Raw genomic sequence first — 21420 nt, 5'->3', positions numbered from 1 at the left:
ATTTAATTCGCATCCTTGTTCAAGCCGTGTGCTGGCTGGGTGGTTGGGTGCTGGCTGGGTGGCAAAAGGCAGGTCGCATCTCTCTGTTCGCCCGTGAAAGAGAGGCGGCTGCATCACAGTCTCCCTAACGTGACACCTGTTTCAAGGATTCCCCAAGTCAGAGCATTTACCGGGTGATTGCTCCACGCTCAGGTCACGGCTGGACTTTTTTACCTGGTTCTTGCCAGAAAGGTGTTGGGTCTCATTGATCCACCCGTAAATACGGGTTTGTGCTGGAGTTTGCTCCATTGCCAATTTAAGTACATTCAATAATTTTGCTGCTTGGTACAGAATAGACACTTAATAAAACTTCATTAAAGGAATGAATGAATGAATGAATGAATACACCAAACCTATTCTGTGACTCTCGATTTGGGCATGGATTCTTGTTGAATGGGGCTCTATAGGGGTGAGTTTGGGCCACACTAGGTCTTGGATGAGATCTGACGTTGGAGGCTGTCCAAATGTGCATTCTAGTTGGATGGGGAGGCTAAAAATGAACACAGATGGGCAGAACTCAGGAGTCTTCAGGCTGGAGGAGAGTTATTTGGTTGGATGTGGCCCTCTGTTGTAATCCCACCCTCCAGAGACCCTGAGGTTCAGGTCCCGTTGTGGGTGACCATGGCAGGCCTCTGCTCACAGTCAACACAGAGGCCTGGTCAGTATGGCATTTTATTCTTAGCTCCAGATGCTATAGGTATCTCCTAACCACCTCTCCCTCTTCCCTTCCCCAACTCCCATCTAGCTGAGCCTGAAAGGTGTTGTCTAAGTCACAAGAACCAGATGCCAGACCTTTAATTAGTTCATAAGCCTTTATTTGGAGAGGCATGCTTGTGGAGCTAGCCACAGCTCTTGTGCTGCACAGAGGCAGTTACTGAAGCAGTCTCCCCTGAACTAGGGAGTGTAGACTCTCCTCTGCCAAGGCTAGTTAGTTATGCCAGAGGTCAAAGCACCAAAGCTTGATGGAGAAGGTGTGTGCTTCACTCATCTGAAGGCCACATATGAATGAGGGCAGGGAGGTGAGTGGGGTTTAGAAGGTGAGTGGGCACTTAAGACTTAGTAAAAATGGAAACCTGGACCTTGTGTCTTGTCCCTTGACCGTCCAGCTACTGTGGTATGACCCCGAGGCAGGGGTTGTTCCTCTCTGAGCCTGTTTCCTCATCTGCAGACTGGGGTAATAGTGTCTGCCTGGAGAGGAAATGGTTCCTGCTGACCCCAGGTTACCTGCTTCTACTGCTCAGGCCAAGTAAGGCAGGCAGGGCACTGCCAAAAGCTGTCAGCGGGCTTTAGAAATATACCAGAATTTGCTAAATGAGGGGTGAGGGTAAGAGGACAGGGCGTTTAGTCTCAGGCTTTTGTGGGATTTGGCCAAGGCCAGGGGCCACCCAGCATCTCTCCTCCTGTAGGCTGCAGGAAGAGAGACAGACCTGGAAGGATGACAAAGATGAGCTAAGTCTGGGCCCACTCCCACCAACCCGGAGGTGTATGCATGTGTGCAGCTGTTGTTGCTTCTCCATGGCTAGAGTCTTGGGGGCAGGACTGGGATCTTTGGGCTGGATAGAGATCAAGAGAGGCCAGTGGCCCCCCAGATGCTTTCTTTAGTGGCCCTCAAGCCCAGGAGGCCTTAATGTCAAATGGCCCTGCCACTCTGGAACAGACCTGAGGCCTTGGAGTGAGCCAGGCCAAGGTTGGGGCAGGGCTACAAGAAAAGAGGCACTATTTGAAGTGGGACAGGAAGTAGGCAACAGGGTAGTGGGGCCCATCAATACCCAGACCCTGGCAGAGGCCCAGCAGGCGGAGACGAGCCTCAGCCAGGCTGGACCCAGTGCAGGCCACACTGCAGTAGGGCTCCTCATATTCACCTGGCACCAGGACCTCCTCCAGCAAATTGAAGCGCACTAGGCCCTGGTCATGAAGAGCCTGCAGGCTCTCACGGCTGGCGGTAGAACTCAGCACCTGCAGGTGCTGGGACAATAGGCACATGACACCCACCAGGTGGCCACGGGCACGTGGGCGCATAGGCAAGGCAGGCCGCAGGCCGCAGGCCACCATAGCTGCAGCCAGCAGTAGGTCCACACCATAGAGCTCCAGGATCCAGTCTCTCAGGTAGAAGCCACCCATGCGGGGATTGATCTCAATGAGTTTCGGCCCCGCCGCAGTCAGCTTGAGCTCCACATTGAAGACCCCATCCAGCAGCCCACAGCCCAGGCAACAGCGGAAGGCTGCCTGCACCAGCTGTGCCTCCTGCTCTGCTGCCAGCCCCGTGGGCATGCAGGCTGCCGTCTCAGTGAAGCCAGGCAGCCTTGTGGGGCCATTGTCGGAGACGAAGGCAGCCAACAGTCGCCCACCAAACAACACCAGGTCCACATCATGCTCGGTGCCCTCAACAAACTCCATCAGCAGCATGGCATTGCCCCAGCCCAGCCCAATGCCAGGGTGGTCAGCTTCACCCTGCAGGTCACGAGAGATCCGGGAAAAATGTTCGTGGCACTGTGGTGCATCCTCCACCAGCCGCACACCCACTGCACCTGCCCCAAATTCCAGCTTCATGACACCTGGCAGGGGCACCTGATGGACGGCCTTCTCCACATCAGCTTCACTCTCCAGTGGGCAACAGGGCACAGCGTGGAGGGAGGGCGCAGGCCAGGGTGGGCCATGGCAGCGCAACAGGTGCAGCTGGGTGCAACTCTTCTGCTTGGCCAAGCGCATGGCAGCTGGTGGGCTGCAGGGCAGACCCAGCTCCTGGCAGAGCAAGGCCGTGAGCACTAGGCAGTCATCCCAGTAGGAGAAGCAGCCATCTAGCTGCAGGCCACGTGCCCGCACCAGTTCTGCCAGCAACCGTGCATTCTCTTCATCCCTCCGGTGCTCCGTCACATCAAAGTGGATGAAAGTGTGCACCAGCTGGGATGCAAAGTGGTTGGGGTCTGACTCCACCAGGTGCAACTGCAGAAACCACCAGAGGACAACATACCCAGGTCAGCCTGTGCTGGATGCTGGGGAGATTGGATGGGGCCTAGAACATGGTTTTGGCCCTCAGGAGAGACAGATCTACCAGTTCTAGGTGTTCAAAACATATTTGTTGATGATTGACTAAATGGAGGGTACAGAGCGGACACACCTAACCCAGCCTGGAGGGGAGGGAAGGCAGCCTCAAGGGGCAATGCTTAGGCTGGGAGCTGAGTAAGTCTCAGCCAGAGGAAAGACAGCGGCAGAGGGAAAGAGTGTGATCTGGGTTGGAAGGACTGGTGGGCTCATTCTTACTCTAACCAGAGGTTGTAGGGAAACTACCAGGGATGGGGTTTGGCCAGTTGGTGTCGTGTCTTTGGGCATCATGCTCTTGGTCGTCATACACCTAGGAGTTCTGACCCTGGAGGTGCCCACAGAGCAATCTAGTGGGGCTCTGTGCCCCAAATCTCACTGGCCGCTGGGTGAACACTGACACCAAGCAGCTGGTACCCAGGGCAGAGGCTGCTCCTGAAGAGACAGGAGAGGGCAGCAGTCAGCCCTATTACACTTTGGCAGCATGAGGAGTCCCAGTTCCAAGTGGAGAACACAATGTGCAAAACAGAGTGAAGAGGCATAGGAATGGCTGGAGGGGAGGATTCCCAAGAGGGGGCTGTACTGTGGAAGAGGGGAGAGGAGGTCACTGTGGTAGATTAGGGCCTTCCCGGTGGGCTTATTTCACCTGGCTGGGATGGAATTCCGGCAGAGAGCCAAAAAAGAGCTCACAGTTCTGACCTGGGCTGGGCGGCGGCCCCACCCCTCCTCCGGGACTCCAGAGCCCTCAGCGGGCACGCCCAGCGCAGGCTCCGCCCCCAGCGGTGCTGGCCCCGCCCCAAGCCCTCCAACACTCAGGCGGGGACTTCGGGCTCGGCCCGCCCCGCGCCCCGCGCCCCGCCCCGCGCCCCGCCCCGCCCCCCGCCCCGCCCCGCCCACCTTGAGCCCGTAGTCTCGCGCTGCCTCCCACACGAACTTCTTGCTGACGCCGCCCGCGCCGATTAGCAGCAGCTGCTTGCCCTCCATGAGGTAGCGCGCCGAGCTCCGCAGCATGGTCTCCACCAGCGGCGCGGCCGCCGCCTCCTCCGCCGCAGCCGACCGCGCGGCCCACAGCCCCTCGAGCGCGCCGCACGCCTCCAGACACAGGCAGCCGTTCAGCTCCAGGGCCACGGGGGTCAGCGTGCGGCCTGCCACCGTCAGCGCGAAGTCCACGCCTGGGCCGGCGGGGGGCGCGGGCTCAGCGCGGCTGCCCCCCGGCCTCCCTCCGCCCCACTGCCCCCCGGCCCGGCCCGGGTCGTCCACGCTCACCGAGGAAGTCGGTGCGGGCCCGGCGCCCGCCGCGCTGCTCAGAGCTCAGGCCGGCCTCCAGGGCCAGCACGGCGGCCAGCGCGGCCTCGGCCGCCGCCTTGACGCGCTGCCGCACGACCGCCACCTGCGCTGTCTCACCCAGGCCGCACCAGGCCAGTGCCACCTCCAGCGTCTGTGGCAAGGCGCTCTGGTGCCGCAGAGGCCGGTCCTCACGGCCCACGCTGCACACCACCTGAGCAGGATCTGGCTGAGGGTGTTGGCCCAGGAGGAGCCTTCCCCGGACTAACACCGCCCCCCCCAACACCACCACCCCCGCCCCTGCACACCTACCCTAGTGCCGAGATCCAGGTCGGACCTCCCGGGGGACATTCAAGCAGCTCAGTCCTCCACTGTGACTTACACTGCACAATGACTTACACGGCACAAACCACTTCCCCTGCCACTGCCCACCTGGTCCTTTAGACCCTGAGGGGATTCTATGCAGGCTTCCAGGCCCAGCTGGGGTCTCTGCTCCCTGAAGGCTCCAAGCATGCTTGCTTCTAGCTCCTGCGGGGGGGCTCTGCCACCCTGGTGTGGCCCACCCTAGACCTCCATGAGGGCAGGTTTGAGAGACTCTCTCTCAGGTTGGCTCAGAGCTGTGTTCCCAGGAGGGTCCTCAAGCTGCCTTGGATTCCCCAGCTTGGAGGCCCCTCCTAAAGGACTCCAGACACTGGAAGTTCAGGGACCCTGGGTCAGCCTCTTCTGTGGGCAAGAGCTCCCTGGAAAGAGGATTCAGCCCTGGGCCCTGGTACCCAGTGTGGAGTACCAGGCAGAGCTCCTGAGGCAGGAAGGATGGAGAGGGAGGGAAACCAAGCGTCAGACCCAGGAGTCCTCGTAGGGGACCAAGATTTTCCCCAAATATTATGTCTTCTGTCTGCCCTGAGACCCTCAGCAGCTCAGGGCTGGGGTATGGCAGCAGGGTGAGGAGCTGAACCCAAGCCACGCTCACCTTGCTCAGCAGGGGCTTGTCACCCTGTGTGCGACATACCACAGCACAGATCCGCACAGCCAGCCCGGGGCCAGGTGGGGGACTGCCTGGGGAAGAACAGTGAGGCCTGAGCCCAGCAGAGGGCAGTCAGGAGGCTGAGCCAAGCTCCTCGCTCCTGGCTGGCCCTGGTGGCTCTCACCTGGGAGGGGCAGCCGGGCAGGTGGGCACACAGCCTCCACCAGGACACTCTCTTCCTCTTCCAGTTTCTCTAGCAGCGCCAGCACGGTGTCGACCACTGTCCCCAGCTCTACTCGTGGGTACAGACGCAGTGCCTGCTGCCCCCGCCAGCGCCAGCCACTGAGCTTCACAGCCACCTGCAACAGAGAGGGGGAGGGAGCCTCCTTACCACCCCATGTACCCATGGGGTACCATAAGATCCAATGTGTAAACTGAGGTAAGAAGGGAGGGGATTGCCACGGAGAGATACTCCAGCAGTAGGGCCCAAAGTTGGGGACAACTTCCCAGCAGGACTAGGTAACCATCCATGGGTCCCATCCTGCTGGCATCCGCAAAGACCTCGCAGGCAGGAGCCTGTTACCTGCAGGGCATCCCCCAGGGCCTCAGAGTGCAGAAAGGCCCCAACTTCCTCCTTCACCAGCGTCTCCTGGCCTTCTTTGCCGCTCAGCTCCACCAGCCGTAGTCCTGGGCTGGCATCCCCTCCCCGCAGCAGTGCTGGTGGCTTATAGGTGAAAGCCAGGGTAGCTGGCACAGCCACACTACCCTGCTGAGCCAGCAGTCGCCTTGTCAGCAGCCTGTCCTCCAAGAGCCTCGCCAGCTCAGCCGAGGCTCCTGTGGGGCAGGTCAGGTCACGGGCAAGTTCAGCTGCCTCTCGACCCCTGCCAGGTCCCGGCCCCAGGCCCGCCAGGAAGTAGGTGGCTCGGCGTGGGGGGACAAAGTCATCCAAGAATGTCAGGCCCCCTGGATGGAAGCTCACAGCCTTAGAGACCAGCAGGATCGCCTCACCCGGCTGTCCAGGTGCTGGCACCTTTGTCAGCCAAGCAGGGGACAGGCAAAGGAGCATGTTTCCTGTGGGCAGAGGGAGGAGGGTTGCTGGCCAGGGAAGGCTTAATGCCCCCATGTCCTCCACCTTCAGACCAGGCCCCTTGGTAGTAGGGGGCAGTTGCTCCCAGAACCCACCCCCACTCAGAGCATGGCAGCTGGCCCAGTGGAATGCAGGCAGTTGCCAGGGTCAGTGGGTATTTTGGGATGTGGCCGGGCCAGGGCAGGGCTGCCCTTTCTGTAGGAGCGGGTGGGGGAACCTGGGCACATACTCACCCGGGCTCTGGACCCCACCCTCCAGCAGCACAGACAGAAAGGTACTGGGGGAGCCCAGAATGCATAAGGTCACCTCCGCACCAGGGCAGCCTGCAGTGGGGTGGGGAGAACATTGCCAAGCTCAACAGGGGCTCCCCCTGCTATCTTTCTACCTCCCCTTCTCTGCCACATAGCCCCTCCCTCTGGGGCTCCCAGATCCTTCCCAATGTGGGATGACAAGGGTAGAGAGGACAGAGAAGACGCTGGAAAGGGAAAGGAAAGCTGCTTGCCCATCCCGCCTCGTGAGGCTGGTTCCCTCCTCTCTGCAGCTAGCCTGGAACATACTAGAGCCTGGCTAACTGGAGACCTGGGTTCTAGCCTGGGCTCTGACACTGAACTTTCTCTGTGACCTGTGGCCCCCGTGCAGTGCAGCAGTGGGGAGGGGGGGGTGTCCCTGTGCCTCATTTTCCCAGTCTGTGATGTTCATATATTCTAGCTGTGAACCCTCTGTCTACACAAAACCTTTGTGGCCACCTAATATATAAAACAGATATAAAAATAAATAAATAGAATAAAACAGATAAAGCAGGGGAGGAGTTCTGGGTCCCAACTGTTAGCTGCTTCCACAGCAGCCCCCAAGACAGTTCTATAGAAGCTAAGGCTCCGAAGAACATGGCTTACAAATCCCATGGCTGGGTCTCCTGGGGACAGGAGGGAAGCCTTGATCTCTGACTACTGGTGCCAGGTGCCCTTTGAAACAATGCTTGCCTGCCTGAAGTTGACTGGCCTTGCCTCCCTGGCTTCAGATCCAGCCAGAGCCTGGGGGAAGGGGCTGACCTTGACAGGGATGGGAGGCGGGATGGGCAGAGGGCGTCTCCCTCCCTCCCCCTACAGAGAGCCCCACCTCCTCCACGGAGCCCTTGGGCACCTGTACGGGGCACATGGCTGCGGTCCTGGGTCTCCGGAAGGCCAGCTTGCTGCAGACAGCTCTGCAGGAGGCTGTAGTAGTAGACGGTCCAGGCCCGGGCCTCCGCCCCCTCAAGGGAGCCTTTGCAGTCCAGGCCTACATCGTGGCGCCAGGTGCCAGGGAAGCAACCTGGGGGTGGCAGGCCAGAGCCTCCTCCCCATGGGCCCTCCTCTTCCTCCAGGTCCTTGGACCCCAGGGGGCAGTCCCACTCGGGACCCAGTGCATCCAGGGAGAGCTGAGATGGGCAGAAGCGGTAGGTCTTGGGCAGAGTGGGCAAAGGGCACATTAAATCACCCAAGGGTATAAGCCCCTCTACATCCCTAACCTTGGGTTATGTTCAGGGAAGACGCTATCCTAGGAGCCAGGAGAGGATGGAGTTGGATTAGGGGATAAAGGCCAGTCACCAAGAACATGTAGGTAGGGGTGCTTTGTAAACCATAGGTGCCATGCTCCAGGGGATGGGGGTAGAAAGTGACATGCTGCTGGCTGGACCACTCTCCCTCATCCCTTGCCAAGGCCTGCCCTAGCTTGGTTTCCAGGACCAGAGGTTTTGGGTTTTGGTCTGTTTTGTGCATGGAAGCAACTCTGGCACTTAAAACAGTGTCTGGCATGTCATAGCTGCTCAATAAATGTTGATTGAGAACAGATGAATGAATGAACCAAGCAATCACGCTTGAGCTGCTCATTTCTCTGGCCTTGGTAACCTATCTACCACCATCATGGAGCTCTGCTGAGACCTAAATGTGTAGATGAATCTGTTCTGCTGCCAGCCAAGTAGGCCTTGAGGACCTACTATGTGCTTGGCCCGGTCCTGGGTATTGGTAGGGAAAGAGCCGGTGCCCTTTTTTCAGATGTTCTGAGTCATGGAAATGCTTTCTTTGGATGAAATTTTACACCTCTGCCCCTCTCTGAGGCTGGCTGATGTCCACATGAGGCTGGCTGCTCAGAGACTCACTATGAACACAGGTGGGGCAGAGGTGAGCCTGTCCTCCAGGGGACAGGCTAGGCTACCTTGGGTAAGTTAGGAGGTTTCTTTGGGCCTTGTGGGGGCCTGGCACCACCCCAGGATGCTGATGAGGCTTAGGCTTCATTCCTGGGGAGACAGTGTGCTGTGGCGAGGAGGACAGGTCTGCGCCTGAGACCTGGGCTCGAATCCAGACTAAGCAGTTCCAAATTCGGAGCCTTGTGCCTTCTCTTAGAAGGTATTCCAAAAAGAAGAAGGTATGTTTCCCAAGAGCCCAGACTGCACATTCACTGCTATGTCCCCAAACCTAGAATGGTGTCAGATGCATAGTAGGAGCTCAATAAATGTTGCAGAATGAATGAATGCCAAAGGCAACCAACAGTGCTGTTCTCCAGGGCCGACGGACAGATGAAGCGTCTGGCACACAGTAGCTAGCTGTCCCATGGTACAGTGAGCGGGGAGCCAACCGAGTGCGTGCGGCTGATCACAGGTCTGAGCTGTCTGCACAGGGGAGCCCCCAGGGTGGGGTTTTGGGGGGCCAAACACTGCCCTCTGGGCTCTCCCTCTGGCCAGGGGCTTGGGCTTTTTGGGGGGAAGGAGCAGAAAAGACTCACCATCTTACAGGTGGAGTGGCTGAGAGATTGATGGCAGAGATAGAGGGAGAGAGACAAAGGAGGAAGTCAGGGCAGCTGGGCCTGTACCCCACCTCTCCACCCCAGCCCCTAAGACTCTGGGGTGGAGAGGTGGCCCCCAGGGCGCAGGTGTCCTGTCCCTGACAGATGTCCAAGACTGCCCCACCCCCACTCCAAGGAGGCAGTGGGATTTCTGCCGGGACCCTAGGGGTCCTGACCCCGCGCACCCCGCTGCCCAGAGCTCAGGCATCGGCTTGCGCCAGGCAGCGCTGGACAGGTCCCAGCACCCCGCCCTTCCAGCCGGGGGCGCGCTGGATCCCTGCGGCCCCCACTCCCGCAGCCCCCCTGCCTGGCTCTCCCCCGGGGGCGGGCAGGAGCCCGGGTACCTGGAGGGCGGCAGCGGCTCGGTGGGGCAGGCGGGCAGGCGTGGAGCAGAGCGACGGCGGCGCGGTGGCAGCGGTGGCTGCGGTGGCAGCGGTGGCGGCGGCACAGCGGGGCGCGGGTGGCGCCGCTTTATATAGAAGCGACCGGGGCATGCCCAGTGCGGGGCGGGGGCGGCGCGGGGCCCCAGCCAGCAACCCCCCTCCGGCTGCCGGGTCGCTCCCGTCCAGCGCGGCCGCCCAGTCCGCCTCCGGGGCTCCAGGATGGGTCCAGGGAAGGAGGGCAGGAAGGCTCCGGGGAGCAGAGGGTCACGACGCTGGGCTGTGGTGAGGAAAAGACAGAGCCCAGACGGGGAAAGAGAAACACGGAGAGACACAGAGAAGAGGAGGAAGAGAGACAGAGAGGCAGAGACGGAGTGAGAGCAAGTCCAGAATGGAAGAGGGATGGAGGGGAGAGAGGGGAGGGGAGCGGGGCAGGGCTGTCGAGGGCAGAGACCATGGCAGGGCTGTCCTTGGCCTTTGGGGGTGGGGTGGCCAGGAGAGCAGTGGAGGTACACAGTCTGGAGTCCTGCGCCTGGATGGAGTCCTGAGCTCCCTAGAATACCCAACCTGCGGGAGTCAGTCTCAGCCATGGGCAAGCACTCTGCCCTATGGCAGACTCTCCCAGAAAGGCCAGGTTGGGCAGGGGTCCCTGGACACCCATGGGGTTCCTGCCTCACCACTCCTGGGCCCCCACCACCACCAGAGTGGGAACCAATTGGTAAGAAGACCCCATAAGGGCAATCCCAGTTTCCTGGGATACCCTCTGCCCTGCAAGGGGCCAAGAAGGAAGGGGTTGCCCAAGCTGTGGAGTTCTGGTGGATCTGAGCCCAGGAAAGGGAGTATGTATGGGATCTCCCTTGCCCATCAACACTTGAGTCTGCTGGATACCAGTAGTTACACCCAGTCTCCCCAAGACACACAACCTTCCACTCAGGTGTGCTCACTCCAGCACCCACAGAAAAACACTGCAAGAGACCTGGCTCTCGGCCACAAATTCAGAGACTCACACCCTTTCCTCGAGTGTCACAGTAGGTGGGTGTCCATCTTACCTCCAGCCATAGGACCTGGGCACCTTCCCTTTCTGATCTGAATCTCACTTTCCTCCTGCCTAAAATAAGGCTAGTTTCCATCTCACAGGGCTGTGGGGAGGATAAGCACAGGGTCCTGCATGCACCCACCACATGTAGGCTGTTGTTACAATTCCACCACCTTACAGCCTCAAACCCACACTTTCTCCCTGCCTGTCTCAGAGCCAGAGACTTCCTGGGTGTCCTTGAGAGCCTCCTGGGCTGGGGGAGAGAACTGAGGGGCCCATGGCACTTGCGGGAGCAGCTTTGGGTATACAGAGGACCCACTTCTGTTTACCACTGTAGGCACTCAGAGGGGAGTAATGATTCATCCAGAGTCTGCCCAGCTCAGTCCACATTCCCCGCACAGCTTCCCAGGGCTGGCTGCTCTGTGCCCTCTCTGGAATTAGGTGTGGCCACTTGAGAAGTCCGTTCTCCTGATGTATGGGTAGACTGAGCTCCGCTGCAATCCCACTGGTGGGAGCAGGGATGAGGCACGGATGTTATCAAGAAACAAGAGCTTTGGCACCTAACAAGAGTTAAAAGCTGAAATGCAACTGAGTAAATTTTAAATATTTTATTGGCTTTAGTCAACGATTCATATATTGGACAGCATCCTATCTAGCAAATAAGAAAGGAGCTGCGAGGAGCTGTGCAGAATGAAAGACTTCTAAGCAGAAGGGAGCAAGGACAAGGAGGTTGTACTGGGCAAAAAGTGAGTTGGATTTTGCAAGGTTGCTTTCCTTTAGGGGATGGCAGAGATCTATCAGACAACCTAACTAGTGCTGATAGGTGATTCCTGATCCTAGTTTAAGATTGCATTTCTGGGGGCGCCTGGGTGGCTCAGTCCAACTCTGTTTTGTTTTTTAGGTTTTGTTTTTTTAAGATTTTATTTATTTATTTGAGAGAGAGCTCGCACGCATGTGTGTACAAGCATGGTGGCAGAGGGGGCGGGTGGTGATCTCTAGGAGACTGTGCTGAGGGGGAGCCGGATGCCGGGCTTGATCCCATGACCCTGAGATCAGGACCTGAGCTGATTATCAAGAGTCAGGCGTTCAACTGACTGAGCCACCTAGGCACCCCAAAAGTCTGGCTCTTAATCTCAGGTTGGGTTTCAATCTCAGGGTCATGGGATCGAGCCCTGTATTGGGTTCCTCACTGGGCATGGAGCCTACTTTAAAAAAAGAAAGAAAAAAGTTCTAGTTCTCTGAGAACGGAGTCTCGGTTTGGCAATGTGGGGCTTAACATAACCAATTCCATCTTAAACCTCTTGTTTTTTTTTTTTTTCTTAAGATTTATTTATCTATTTATTCATGAGAGACCCAGAGAGAGAGGCAGAGACACAGGCAGAGAGAGAAGCAGGCTCCTCACAGGGACCCCAATGAGCCCGACGTTGGGACTCGATCCCCGGGATCACTCCCGAAGCTGAAGGCAGATGCTCAACCGCTGAGCCACCCAGATATCCCTAAACCTCTTGTTTTTAACACAAGCCATGCCACCACTGCAGACTCAGCTTTTTCATCCTCAAATGGGGATTATGATGCAAATTTCAGCCCAGGTGTGGCAAGGCAGGGGGCCTCTGGAGAAGATAAGCTCCCCTGCTGTGTGTCAACGTTTCCTGGCTCTGTCCCAGGGGCTGTGCGGGAGGGCTTTATGTGCTGTCTCTCTCTTCACCCTGGGAGGTAGCAGTTGTGATTCTCTCTGCCTTTTACCAATGAGCAAAGTGAGCCTCGGAGAAGTGATATGACTCACCCAAGGTCACACTGCTGGTGAGAGGTGGAGCTGGGGTCTTCCATCTGCCAGAGTTTATACACACGTGCACAGAGGGCAGTGTGGTCCTGTGCCCAGTTCCGGAGGGTCCTGGCCGGGCACCAGCTCTCATGGCGTTTGCCTTGTGGTTGCAGGAAGGAATGGCAGGGTCTGGGGCTTGGGGCAAGCAGTCTGGCAGAGCAGTTCTGCTCTGTCTCTAGCCAGCTAGTGGTGGGGTGAGGAGGGACCATGTGCCGGCTGTAGCCCAGAGCAAGTGAACAATCATCCTCAGAATAATGTGACTGATAAAACGATCTTGGGGCTGCGCATGGCGGGGGGGTGGGTGGGGGGAGCTCTTATCTCATTATCCGTAGGAGAAAAATCAATCACAGAGAGCGAGAGGACATTTCCTATGCAGGGACTTCGCAGGGAGTCGGAGTCTGGCTTCTGGACAGTGTGGGGATGGGGAAGCTCTGGGGTGAGTGGCAGTGCAAGATGGAGACCATGGGCCCCACAACCGAGGTGGGATCCATCTGCCTTTCCACTTTTAAAATTTTTTTTATTTATTTTTAAGTAATCTGTTTACCAAACATGGGACTCAAACTCACAACCCCAAGATCAGAAGTCCCATGTTCTTCCAATTAAGCCAGCCAGGGGCCCCTGTCCTTCCACTTCTTTCCTTGGTCCCCACTGCTGTCCCCTGGGCTGACCCAGACCAATGGACATCTCTGGGTGCCATTCCAGCTTCAGTCCCTGCAGGCTGAGTGCTGTCAGATACATGGCTTGGCTTTCCGGAGCAGGTTTGCCTTCTAAGCAGGTTTGTCAGGAGCTGGGGCTGCCAGGTTTACTGAGGATGGTTGTGCAGGTTGCTCACTTCACAAAGGCACTCAGGTGAGTGGTCACTTCCCCTCTGCCACATAGGGCTGCATGTGCCTGGAGGAGAGGTGTCTTTTCCCAACTAGCACACAAGTGCTGTAGCGGCTAGCATAATCTTGTGAGGACAGTGTGTGCAGAAAAGTGTTTACGTGAGGGGAGCTAACTCTCTTCTGGTCTGACACCCCCACATCCTACCCTACTCCGGTTCCCCACATAGATGTTTGATAATGGCACCAGCCCAGAAAATGCTTCCCTGAGCAGAAAAGGCATTGATTCCTCCCTAGCTGGAGAAGTCCTGCTGGAGACCATTTGCCCCTAGGGTCTATAACCAGGGGGACCCACTGTCACCATGGCCCAGCTCCCAGCCTCATGACAGGGGCTGCTGCTTTCCTGCTTCCCCACCCTCCGAACAGAAGAGCTGAGCCCTTGGAGGGCAAGGAGTTTATGAGCAGACTCCAGGGGTAGGTCCCCCCATCCTACCTTCCTGAGACAGCATTTGATGCCCAAGGCTAAGGGGTTGTGCACTTGTTACAGAGCCCTGCACCCTAGTGGCTCTGCCCCTTACAGGGCTCTTGGGCTGAGCACTCCCTTCCCCCTTTCCCTAGTGAGGCTGTGGGTATACTCCACCACCTAGGTGGGAGTCCAGATGCCTTCTCCCAGGACTCCAGGGTCCTGCCATGCCTGGCCATCCCCCACCCTGCAGGGGAGGGCCCCCAGGGAGGCAAGGCACCCATTCCAGGCTGCATGGGAGCCAGCCCTGTTGTCCTAGTGATGGCTCATGTCTCAGGCACCCTGGGCACCCACGGGGGCAATTATCAAGTGTGGGAGAGAGTTTCCAAGGTGGGAATCCCCAGGGGTGTACTGAGGCTCTGGGAGTGGGTAAGGGCCTGTGGGGGCTTTCTCCTTTTGTCCTGGCACAAGAGGCTTTTGTTCCCGCTTGGCTGACTCTAGAGGAACAGCCCAAGGCCATGGGTGGGGAGCAGACTGGGGTTAGAGTCCCCCCTACCCTTGTGGGTCCTGAACCAATCCAGGAGGAAGGGAAGAATAGGAGATAGAGCCCCACCCCTGGGCCCAGCATCCAGCTGGGGAACCTTCCTCCCACCAACGCCAGAGCCTTACCTGGACCCAAGAGGCTGGGCGAGGTGGCTTACCATTGGCTCCTGTTGCTGGTAAACAGCTTTCAGCAGCCAATGGGCAGCCTCGGTGTATCCTGTGGGAATTTGGGCTGGACCAGGAGAGGCAAGGTGAGGGGGTGAGGGAGCAGGGGAAGGGGCAGCTGGTCTAGAGTTGGGGGTGGAGAGCAGTCAATCCAACTCCATCTAGGGTTTTGTTCAGACTTTATTCTAGGCCTCCCCAGGAGCCCTTTGGGGTCCCCTAGCCCTGCCAGGTGCCCCTAGCCCCACACTCCTTCCATGCCAGCTCCCATGCTTGCAAGGGCCCGGGTACCAGGGCAGCTCCGCGGGTGAAGGGCAGGCCTGGGGCCCTGAAACCACACTCTGTGACCTTCCTTCATCCTTGTGTCTGACAGTCCGTGGGAAGGGAGCCGAGTTGCCAAGTCCCAGCGGTAAAGTGCAGTGCCATCTTTGAGGCTGGCATCAGCCAATCAGGCAACTGGGGTTAGCGGATACCGAGTCCACAATATCCTCAGAAGTGGAACCTTCAGAATCGGGTATCCAGGAAGGATGTGGAGCCTCGATGAGACCTGGGGGGGCCCTCAATAGGAGGACCCCTGGACCGAGTCAGGAGCCCGTGGAAAGTCTTGCCTCGGGTCTGGGGCTTGCGCCGTGGTGGCCTGGGCTCCTCTGGGGGCTGCACCACTATCCGAGGCACCTCGGGCTTAGCACTCCCCTGTGCCCCTGCCAGCTGCTGGGCCTCAAAGATGGCTTGGGCCCCAGGCAGGCGAGCCTGAGGCCTGGGGGGTGGCCCGGACGTCGACTCAGGCAGCCGGGCCAGCTGGACCCTGATCTCCCGCTGCAGGTCCTGCTCAGACAGGGCCATGCTGTGCACCTGTGGGGAGTGGTTGGTACTGAGTGTGCCCAGACTGGGGGAAGGGCAGGAAACCATGTGGTCCCCACAGGGCGGGCAGGACGCAGCCCCAGGAAGTGGCTGAGGGCTGAGGGGCTGACAGCCAGACTCACTACGCCATAGAAAACTACTTGAAGCCTGGGGTTTTCACATTCACTGCTGCTCAGAGGACAGGAACTGAGCCCCGGTTCTCATTCTGACTTCTGCGGGGAGACTCCATTTCCCCACTTGAGCAGCAGGGGCTGGGCCATTGTGGAAGGGAGGCAGGGGGCACCCACCTGGGACATGAAGACCTCCTCCTGCAGCTGGGTTGGGGGGATGGCTCGTAGCGCACCGAGGGTCTCCAGGAGCCCTGGGCAGGCCAGGCGTTGTTCTGTGGTGCCCAGCGCCAGGCGCACCAGCGTCAGCCCCACGCGGAACAGGACCTTCACACCTGCAGGCCGTGGGGCTCACTCAATGCTCTGTACCTAAACCTAACCTCAGCCGGACGCCTTCCACCCTCCTGCAGCTCTGCAGCCGCTACTTAGACCAGGAGCAGTGCTGGACGGCGGGGTTGCAATGTGGGGGCACTGACGAGTGTCTGCAGCCGCAGACGCTTCCGGGCAGAGAAGCCTGCCAAGAACCCTGGGCTAGCCACTCCTTACACCTGCTCTCTGAGCTTCAGCAACTTGTCCTTACGAGCTTTCCAGCTCAGATCGGAGACCTCATTCTGGAGAGATTCTCACTAGAGCTCTTCACCCCTAAGCCAACAGCATGGTGCACATGTGCACACACACAGGCACACATGCTCACAGCCATGCGTGGGTGTGACCTTGGGCTGTTCCCGGAGCCTCAGAATCCTTTCCGGGCAGTCTCAAGTCTGAGGACCAGTGAGGCCTAGTGACAACTGTGGCTTGTAAAGAGATGATAACAGCCATTCACGTCATCATCATGACAAATGGGAGCCTGTGACATTGCCTGTCCTGTCCTTGGCAGAGAGGGCAAAGGGGGCTCAGCTTGCCCTGCCTGGCCTTTGAGATCTGAGGTTAGAGGGGTGATGACACATACCTAGCAGCCTGGACACCTGTGGCCAGACCCCTAATAGGGCCTGGAGCCAACTGGGCACAAAGCAGGAGCTCAATAGACGTACTGATTGATTTCTACCATTTTTTAGTTGTTACTGCGAGACAACCCAGATAGATCAGAAGGCAGGTGGGTTACTGACGGGGGTACCAAGGCAGAGCCCCAAAGTCCCAAAAAGTCCAGCTCAGCTCTGCCCTGAATGCTCCTACTCTCGGCCTGACCTCTCTGGTTTCATCTCTCTCCATGCCCACACCCCCAAGGAGTCTATAGCCTGGACCCTATGGACATCAATCTCTCTGGTTCTCCCACCTCCACCTGGGCCCTGCAAGTTTGTCTCCTCCATGGAGAGGCCAAAAGCTTCTTGAAAACAGCACTCTCCTCCCACTGCTCCCCTAATATGGTCTCATCGCTTGTTTTATTTTCTTTGTGACACTTAGGACAATCTATAAATATCCCTTTTTTTTTTAAAGCTTTATGCCCAAAGTGGGGCTTGAACTCACCACCCAGAGATCGAATCACATGCTCCACCACTGAGCCAGCCAGGCACCCCTATAAATATCTTGTTAATTTGGTCCCTGTTGTCTCCCATCCCCACCCCCACCAGACCGCAGTGGTGTTGACTCAGGTGATCCCAGCGTCTATAGCGGTGCCTGGCACCCTGAGGGCTCACCTAGTGCCTGTGGGCTCCAGCGACCAGCACTCTTCCACTCCCACCAGCCCCGTCCCTGCCACTGGCCATGCTTACTGAGCCCAGACCCTGAACAGCTCCACTGCTTGGCCCCCTCAGCTGGGCCCCCCTACCTGGGGGGAGGGGCTTCCTCGGCTCCCCAGCCTGCCACTGGGCAGAGTCTGCCTTCCCTCAGGTAATCTCATCACAGGGGCAGGAGCTACCAGTCAGTACCCTGGTGATGTGCAGGCAGGGGCTGGGCCGTTCCCCCCAGAGCCCGGCTGACACCATCACCCTGGCACCCTCTGGCGCCCACACCCCAGCCGGGATTGGCAGGGGCAGGTGGGGCCGAGTGGAGGCTCCGTCCCTGCCCGTGCACCCCCAGGCTCCCCGCGCTGGCCACGCCTCCCCTCCAGCTGCCACTCACCCTCACTGAGGAAGGCGTCCCAGACGCGCAGCACGATGGGGAAAGGCAGGGAGCGGGCGAAGAGGCACAGGAACCATTCGGGCAGGTAGAGCAGAGGCCCCACGCCCACCTGCTGCAGATGCTTGTGCACGCGAGGGAGCAGCCGCCGAAGCAGGGCCATGAACACCTCAGCATCCAGCTGCACGGCCTCCTGCAGCCATGTCCGTCAGCGCCTCTACTCCCCAATCCCAGGCTCTGCCCCTTTCCATTCCCAGGGCCCCTGCCTGCCCACCCAGTGCATCCCCGGGCCCTCCGCCCCCCTCCTCTCACCATGTGGGGCCCGTAGTAGCCGGGGAGGTAGACCTCGCAGATCTGTACCAGGCACCAGAAGGCCTCCTGGGTGGGGGCACACGCCATGAGTGCCCACACCCAGGGGATCACAGAAGGAACCATAGGATAGGGGAACAGAGCGCGGGAGTGGGCATAGGTGCCCTCTGAGGTCACTCTGGAGCCTAAACTCAGGCTCTTACCAAAAGTCTCTCTGCCTATCAATTGGTTTAGGAGTTTGGAAGTCATTGGGTTCATGGTGTTGAATTTCAGGGTCACAGAGTTGGGGCTCACTGGTCAAGGGTTGGGAGGGTCCTAAAGTTCAAGTCCTGAGCTCTTAGAGTCATTGAGATCGTGGTCACAGGGCTCAGAATCAGGAGTCCTGAGGTCGAGGTGATGACATCCAGATTCTTAGGTCACTGGGGCAGGGAGCAGGGGCCAAAGGGACCTTGACCTGGAGTCAAGGTCGTTGGGCTTGAAAGTCACTGAAGTTGATGGTCATGAGGCCCTAGGTGACTAGGACAGGATCTGGGAGTCAAGGATCCCAGATCCCTGAGTCCCGAGTTCCTGGGGATAGGAGTCATGGGTCCGGAGCACAGGATTACTAGGTCTGTAGGTCACTAGGATGTGGGTCAAGGACCTCAAGTACCTAAGGTCAGGATCATGGATCACTGGGTTTAGGTGTCAGGGTCTCAAGTCCCTGGTTAGGGTCTAGGGCACTCACCTCTGGGGGCAGATGCATGAGTAGCACGGCAGCCACGGGACCCTGGGCCTGACAGTAGCCCTGTTCCGGCCGATGCAGCGTATAGGCTTTCAAGACCTGCAGGAGCCCCTGCTGCCTGTGCCAGAAGACCCCATTAGGGGCTGGTTCAGATACCCCTTCCCTGCCCGAAGATGGCCTCTTCCCAGGTCACAGCCCCCCTGGGCCTCGCTGGATCCCCTGAGATGTAAGGATATAAGCTGAGGCTGAGGTAGGAGTCTGGGCTGAAAGCCCTGGAGGTTGTGGGGCTGGAGGTCCCTGGGTGTCACTGGCCACCTACCCGTGACCCTGAGGTGACACAAACATTTCGTGTAGGGGGAACTGGCGGTGTAGGTCCCTGCTGATGGTCTCCATCCACTGTGGGTCTCCAGGGGCCTCGGCCAGTTCCTGTGTGTGGACAGGAAGCTCTCTGTGAGGGCTAAGAGCAGCCAGAGGCTCTAGAAAGGGGAAGCAGAACCCCTGTCAACTGCATTACCTGATAGGTGCCAGGGCTGTTCTTCTGACATACATGGGCTCCACACAACAGGGGCCAGCAGCGGGCCCGGAGAGCTGAAGGGATGCCTTTCCGGCACTGCATCTTGACCTGCAGGGAGGCCCACCCCAGGGCCCCATTAGATCAGCCAGACCAGCCTGCCCTGCTCCTATTGGAGGATCCCAAGCTCCAATGTGTCATGGGACAAGGGTCACTTGGGGGGGTAGGGACACAGGATGGGTAAATTTTGCCAGGGCATAGGCAGAGGCAAAGGGGGATGACTGAAGAGTCCCATTGTCCCCTCACCTTCTTGTACCGCCGAGACATGGTTTTCTCCCAGTGTGAGGTCATCTCCACCCACTTCATCTCCCGCTGGCGGATAAGGTCTGCAGGAGGGTGACCTGGCCTGTGGGCACAAGGCACAGGCATCGAGGCGTTGGCTGGCTCTCACCCAGAGCCCACCTCTGCCACCTTCCATGCTACCCGGGTAAACTCAGCTCCTGGTTGTGGGGATCTCTAGGGAGCCCCGGGTGGGGGGTAACCTATCACCCAGGAGTTGCCAGTGGTTGTCATAGGGACAGGAGAAAATGTGGCTCTGATGTGGGCAGAAGCAGGAGAGGCTGAAGGGGGTGTGTAGGTGTGTGTTGGGGGAGGGCAGGGGCCAGGTGGCTGTCCTCCAGGACAGGAACACAGACAACTCATAAGAGAGGCAGGTGGCCAGAGCCAAGGGCTAGAAGCTAGGAGTCCTGAGTTTGAACCTGATTCTATCTGATCTGCCGTGTGACCTTGGGCAAGCTCCTATCTGGAATTGTTTTCCTGTCTGTATATCTGGAAAGGAAGATGGTAGGGATAGAGGTGTGGGTTCTTTGGTTTGGTTCTGGGATTATCATGGCAGGGATTAAAAGCAGAAGGATATCTGGCCCCAAGGATAGGTGCAAAGGCTGGGAGATTGGGAGTCAAAGAGACACATGAGGGACACTCTTGCCGCAGCCCTACCAGCTTTAGGATTCCTCCTGGAACATGAGGAGTAGGGACACTGGCTGAGTCCCCAGGCCCTCTAGGACCCTAGGAGTTGAGCCTGTCTCTAGAATTCAGCCCTCAACCCCCATCCTCACTCCCAGCACCCCACTGCCCCTCATCCCTTCCCCACTTACCCTGGCTCTGCTGAGCTGCCCCCAATGAAGCCATAGCGATCAGCCTGGCGATATGGGCCAGGCCCACTCAGCTCTGAGTCGGACCCCAAAGAGCTTGAGTCATCCTGCAGCTCGAAAGGTTGTACCAGGTCCTCCCCCAGGGCCTGGGCCATGGTGCCCCAGACCCAAGCTACCACAGGCTGCAAGATGTGGGGAAAGCCAGTGTGAGAGGCAGCTTCTGACCAGCCTGGGGCCTGAGCTCCCATCCAGCCGGTCCCCAGCCCGGGGACCTGGCTGCAGGGTTCAGAGGGCACAGACTTCAGGGCATCTCACCAAGCCCCCTCTGTCCCCTCTTTTATCGGGGTGGGAGGGTGAGGGTGAGAGTGAGCCTTGAAATGGCAGAAAAGCCAGACCTCTGTGTAGAGGCTGGTCCCCAGGCCCAGCCCCTGCCCCCCCAGGCCAGCTTACCTCCCTGCTGCACCTCACCTCCTCCTCTCACTTCCTCCTTCTCAGCAGCTTCAGCCACCGGCTGGGGGGCCCCTCCCACACTCCCCTCCCAAGTGTGTGGGGGGGTCACCTCTTCCTCTCTGAGGCTCTTCCGGCCTGCCCCAGTGCCCCCAGGACCGTGGGCTCCTCCCACCCTCCCCATGGGCTGGGTGGCTGCAGGCTTGGGCTCCAGAGCAGGGTGTGACCAGTCCAGGACCCACCCGAGTTACAGAGGCCAGGCCCCTCCAGTTTTGAGGTTAAAACAATTCAAGATTCCAGTGAGAATTCTCGTTTATTTAATATTTGCTCTTTACAAGTAATGCTTTGAATATATACCTAACGCAGCGTTATTATGCACTCAGCAGGCAATAACGGAACTTACAAAAATTAGTTCAGCGTGCAGCACAGCGTGGACCAAGATGGGTTCAGAGCGCCGCGGCAGGTGCCTGGGTCTGGCCAGCTGCCTTGAGGGCCGCAGAGACTCAGGAGGTGGAGGCCCCCCGTGAATGTGAGGCCAGGGTTTTGGACCAACCCACCCCCCTGCTATCTCTTGAGTCTCCGTTTCCTTTTCTGCACTTCGAGGACTTGATCCGCAGTGTCTGGAGCATCGGTTATTAATGTGCTCATACCACGCTCCCGCCCAGGGGGTGGGTTAGCGTCTGACAGAGACAAACAACTCCCACAGCACTTCCGGCCCCATATTCTCGGAACTGGACTCGGGTAACTCCTCGGGGGCGGGACCAGACTCGACCCCGCCCTCCGAGCTCCACCCACCGGCCG

General features: G+C 58.6%; 2 protein-coding genes across 6 annotated transcripts; both read right to left on the bottom strand.

Moving 5' to 3' along the window:
* Window positions 1-832: 832 nt before the first annotated feature.
* Window positions 833-9688, bottom strand: CARNS1 (carnosine synthase 1). The gene is made up of 10 exons (XM_072790115.1): window positions 9575-9688; window positions 9171-9189; window positions 7554-7851; window positions 6647-6736; window positions 5910-6397; window positions 5511-5685; window positions 5333-5418; window positions 4345-4576; window positions 3976-4250; window positions 833-2982 (listed from the first exon to the last, which is right to left on the bottom strand). The coding sequence occupies exons 2-10, from the start codon at window positions 9171-9173 to the stop codon at window positions 1756-1758; spliced, it is 2874 nt and encodes a 957-aa protein (XP_072646216.1). The 5' UTR covers window positions 9174-9189; window positions 9575-9688; the 3' UTR covers window positions 833-1755.
* Window positions 9689-14622: 4934 nt separating this feature from the next.
* Window positions 14623-21408, bottom strand: TBC1D10C (TBC1 domain family member 10C). Of its 5 annotated transcripts, none has more exons than XM_072790113.1 (10): window positions 21023-21408; window positions 20176-20354; window positions 19328-19427; window positions 19025-19132; window positions 18830-18936; window positions 18514-18628; window positions 17793-17858; window positions 17484-17673; window positions 15606-15760; window positions 14623-15309 (listed from the first exon to the last, which is right to left on the bottom strand). In XM_072790113.1, exons 2-10 carry the CDS (start codon window positions 20325-20327, stop codon window positions 14962-14964), a joined length of 1341 nt encoding a protein of 446 aa, XP_072646214.1. In that variant the 5' UTR covers window positions 20328-20354; window positions 21023-21408; the 3' UTR covers window positions 14623-14961. The 5 variants fall into 5 exon arrangements, with proteins under 5 accessions (XP_072646214.1, XP_072646213.1, XP_072646212.1 ...); XM_072790112.1 differs by lacking the exon at window positions 21023-21408 and adding an exon at window positions 20641-20780; XM_072790111.1 differs by lacking the exon at window positions 21023-21408 and adding an exon at window positions 20623-20745.
* Window positions 21409-21420: the final 12 nt, after the last annotated feature.

This window comes from Canis lupus, chromosome 21, assembly GCF_048164855.1.
Source record: "Canis lupus baileyi chromosome 21, mCanLup2.hap1, whole genome shotgun sequence".
NCBI classification, from domain to species: domain Eukaryota; kingdom Metazoa; phylum Chordata; class Mammalia; order Carnivora; family Canidae; genus Canis; species Canis lupus.
Note: the sequence above shows the minus strand (reverse complement) of the source record. Positions and strands in the feature narration are given on the sequence as shown.

Bases quoted from the DNA above. Each gene is read 5' to 3' on its own strand.
- CARNS1 (XM_072790115.1), bottom strand. The intron at 6,398-6,646 runs GTGAGTATGTGC...CTCTGCCCACAG, and splicing joins GGGTGGGGTCCAGAGCCCGG to GAAACATGCTCCTTTGCCTG. The intron at 4,577-5,332 runs GTGAGCGTGGCT...GATCCTGCTCAG, and splicing joins ACAAGCCCCTGCTGAGCAAG to GTGGTGTGCAGCGTGGGCCG.
- TBC1D10C (XM_072790110.1), bottom strand. From the start codon at position 20,420: ATGGGAGCTCAGGCCCCAGGCTGGTCAGAAGCTGCCTCTCACACTGGC. The intron at 19,428-20,175 runs GTAAGTGGGGAA...TTGTGCCCACAG, and splicing joins GGCAGCTCAGCAGAGCCAGG to GCCAGGTCACCCTCCTGCAG. The intron at 15,310-15,605 runs GTGGGTGCCCCC...CACTCCCCACAG, and splicing joins AGGAGGTCTTCATGTCCCAG to GTGCACAGCATGGCCCTGTC.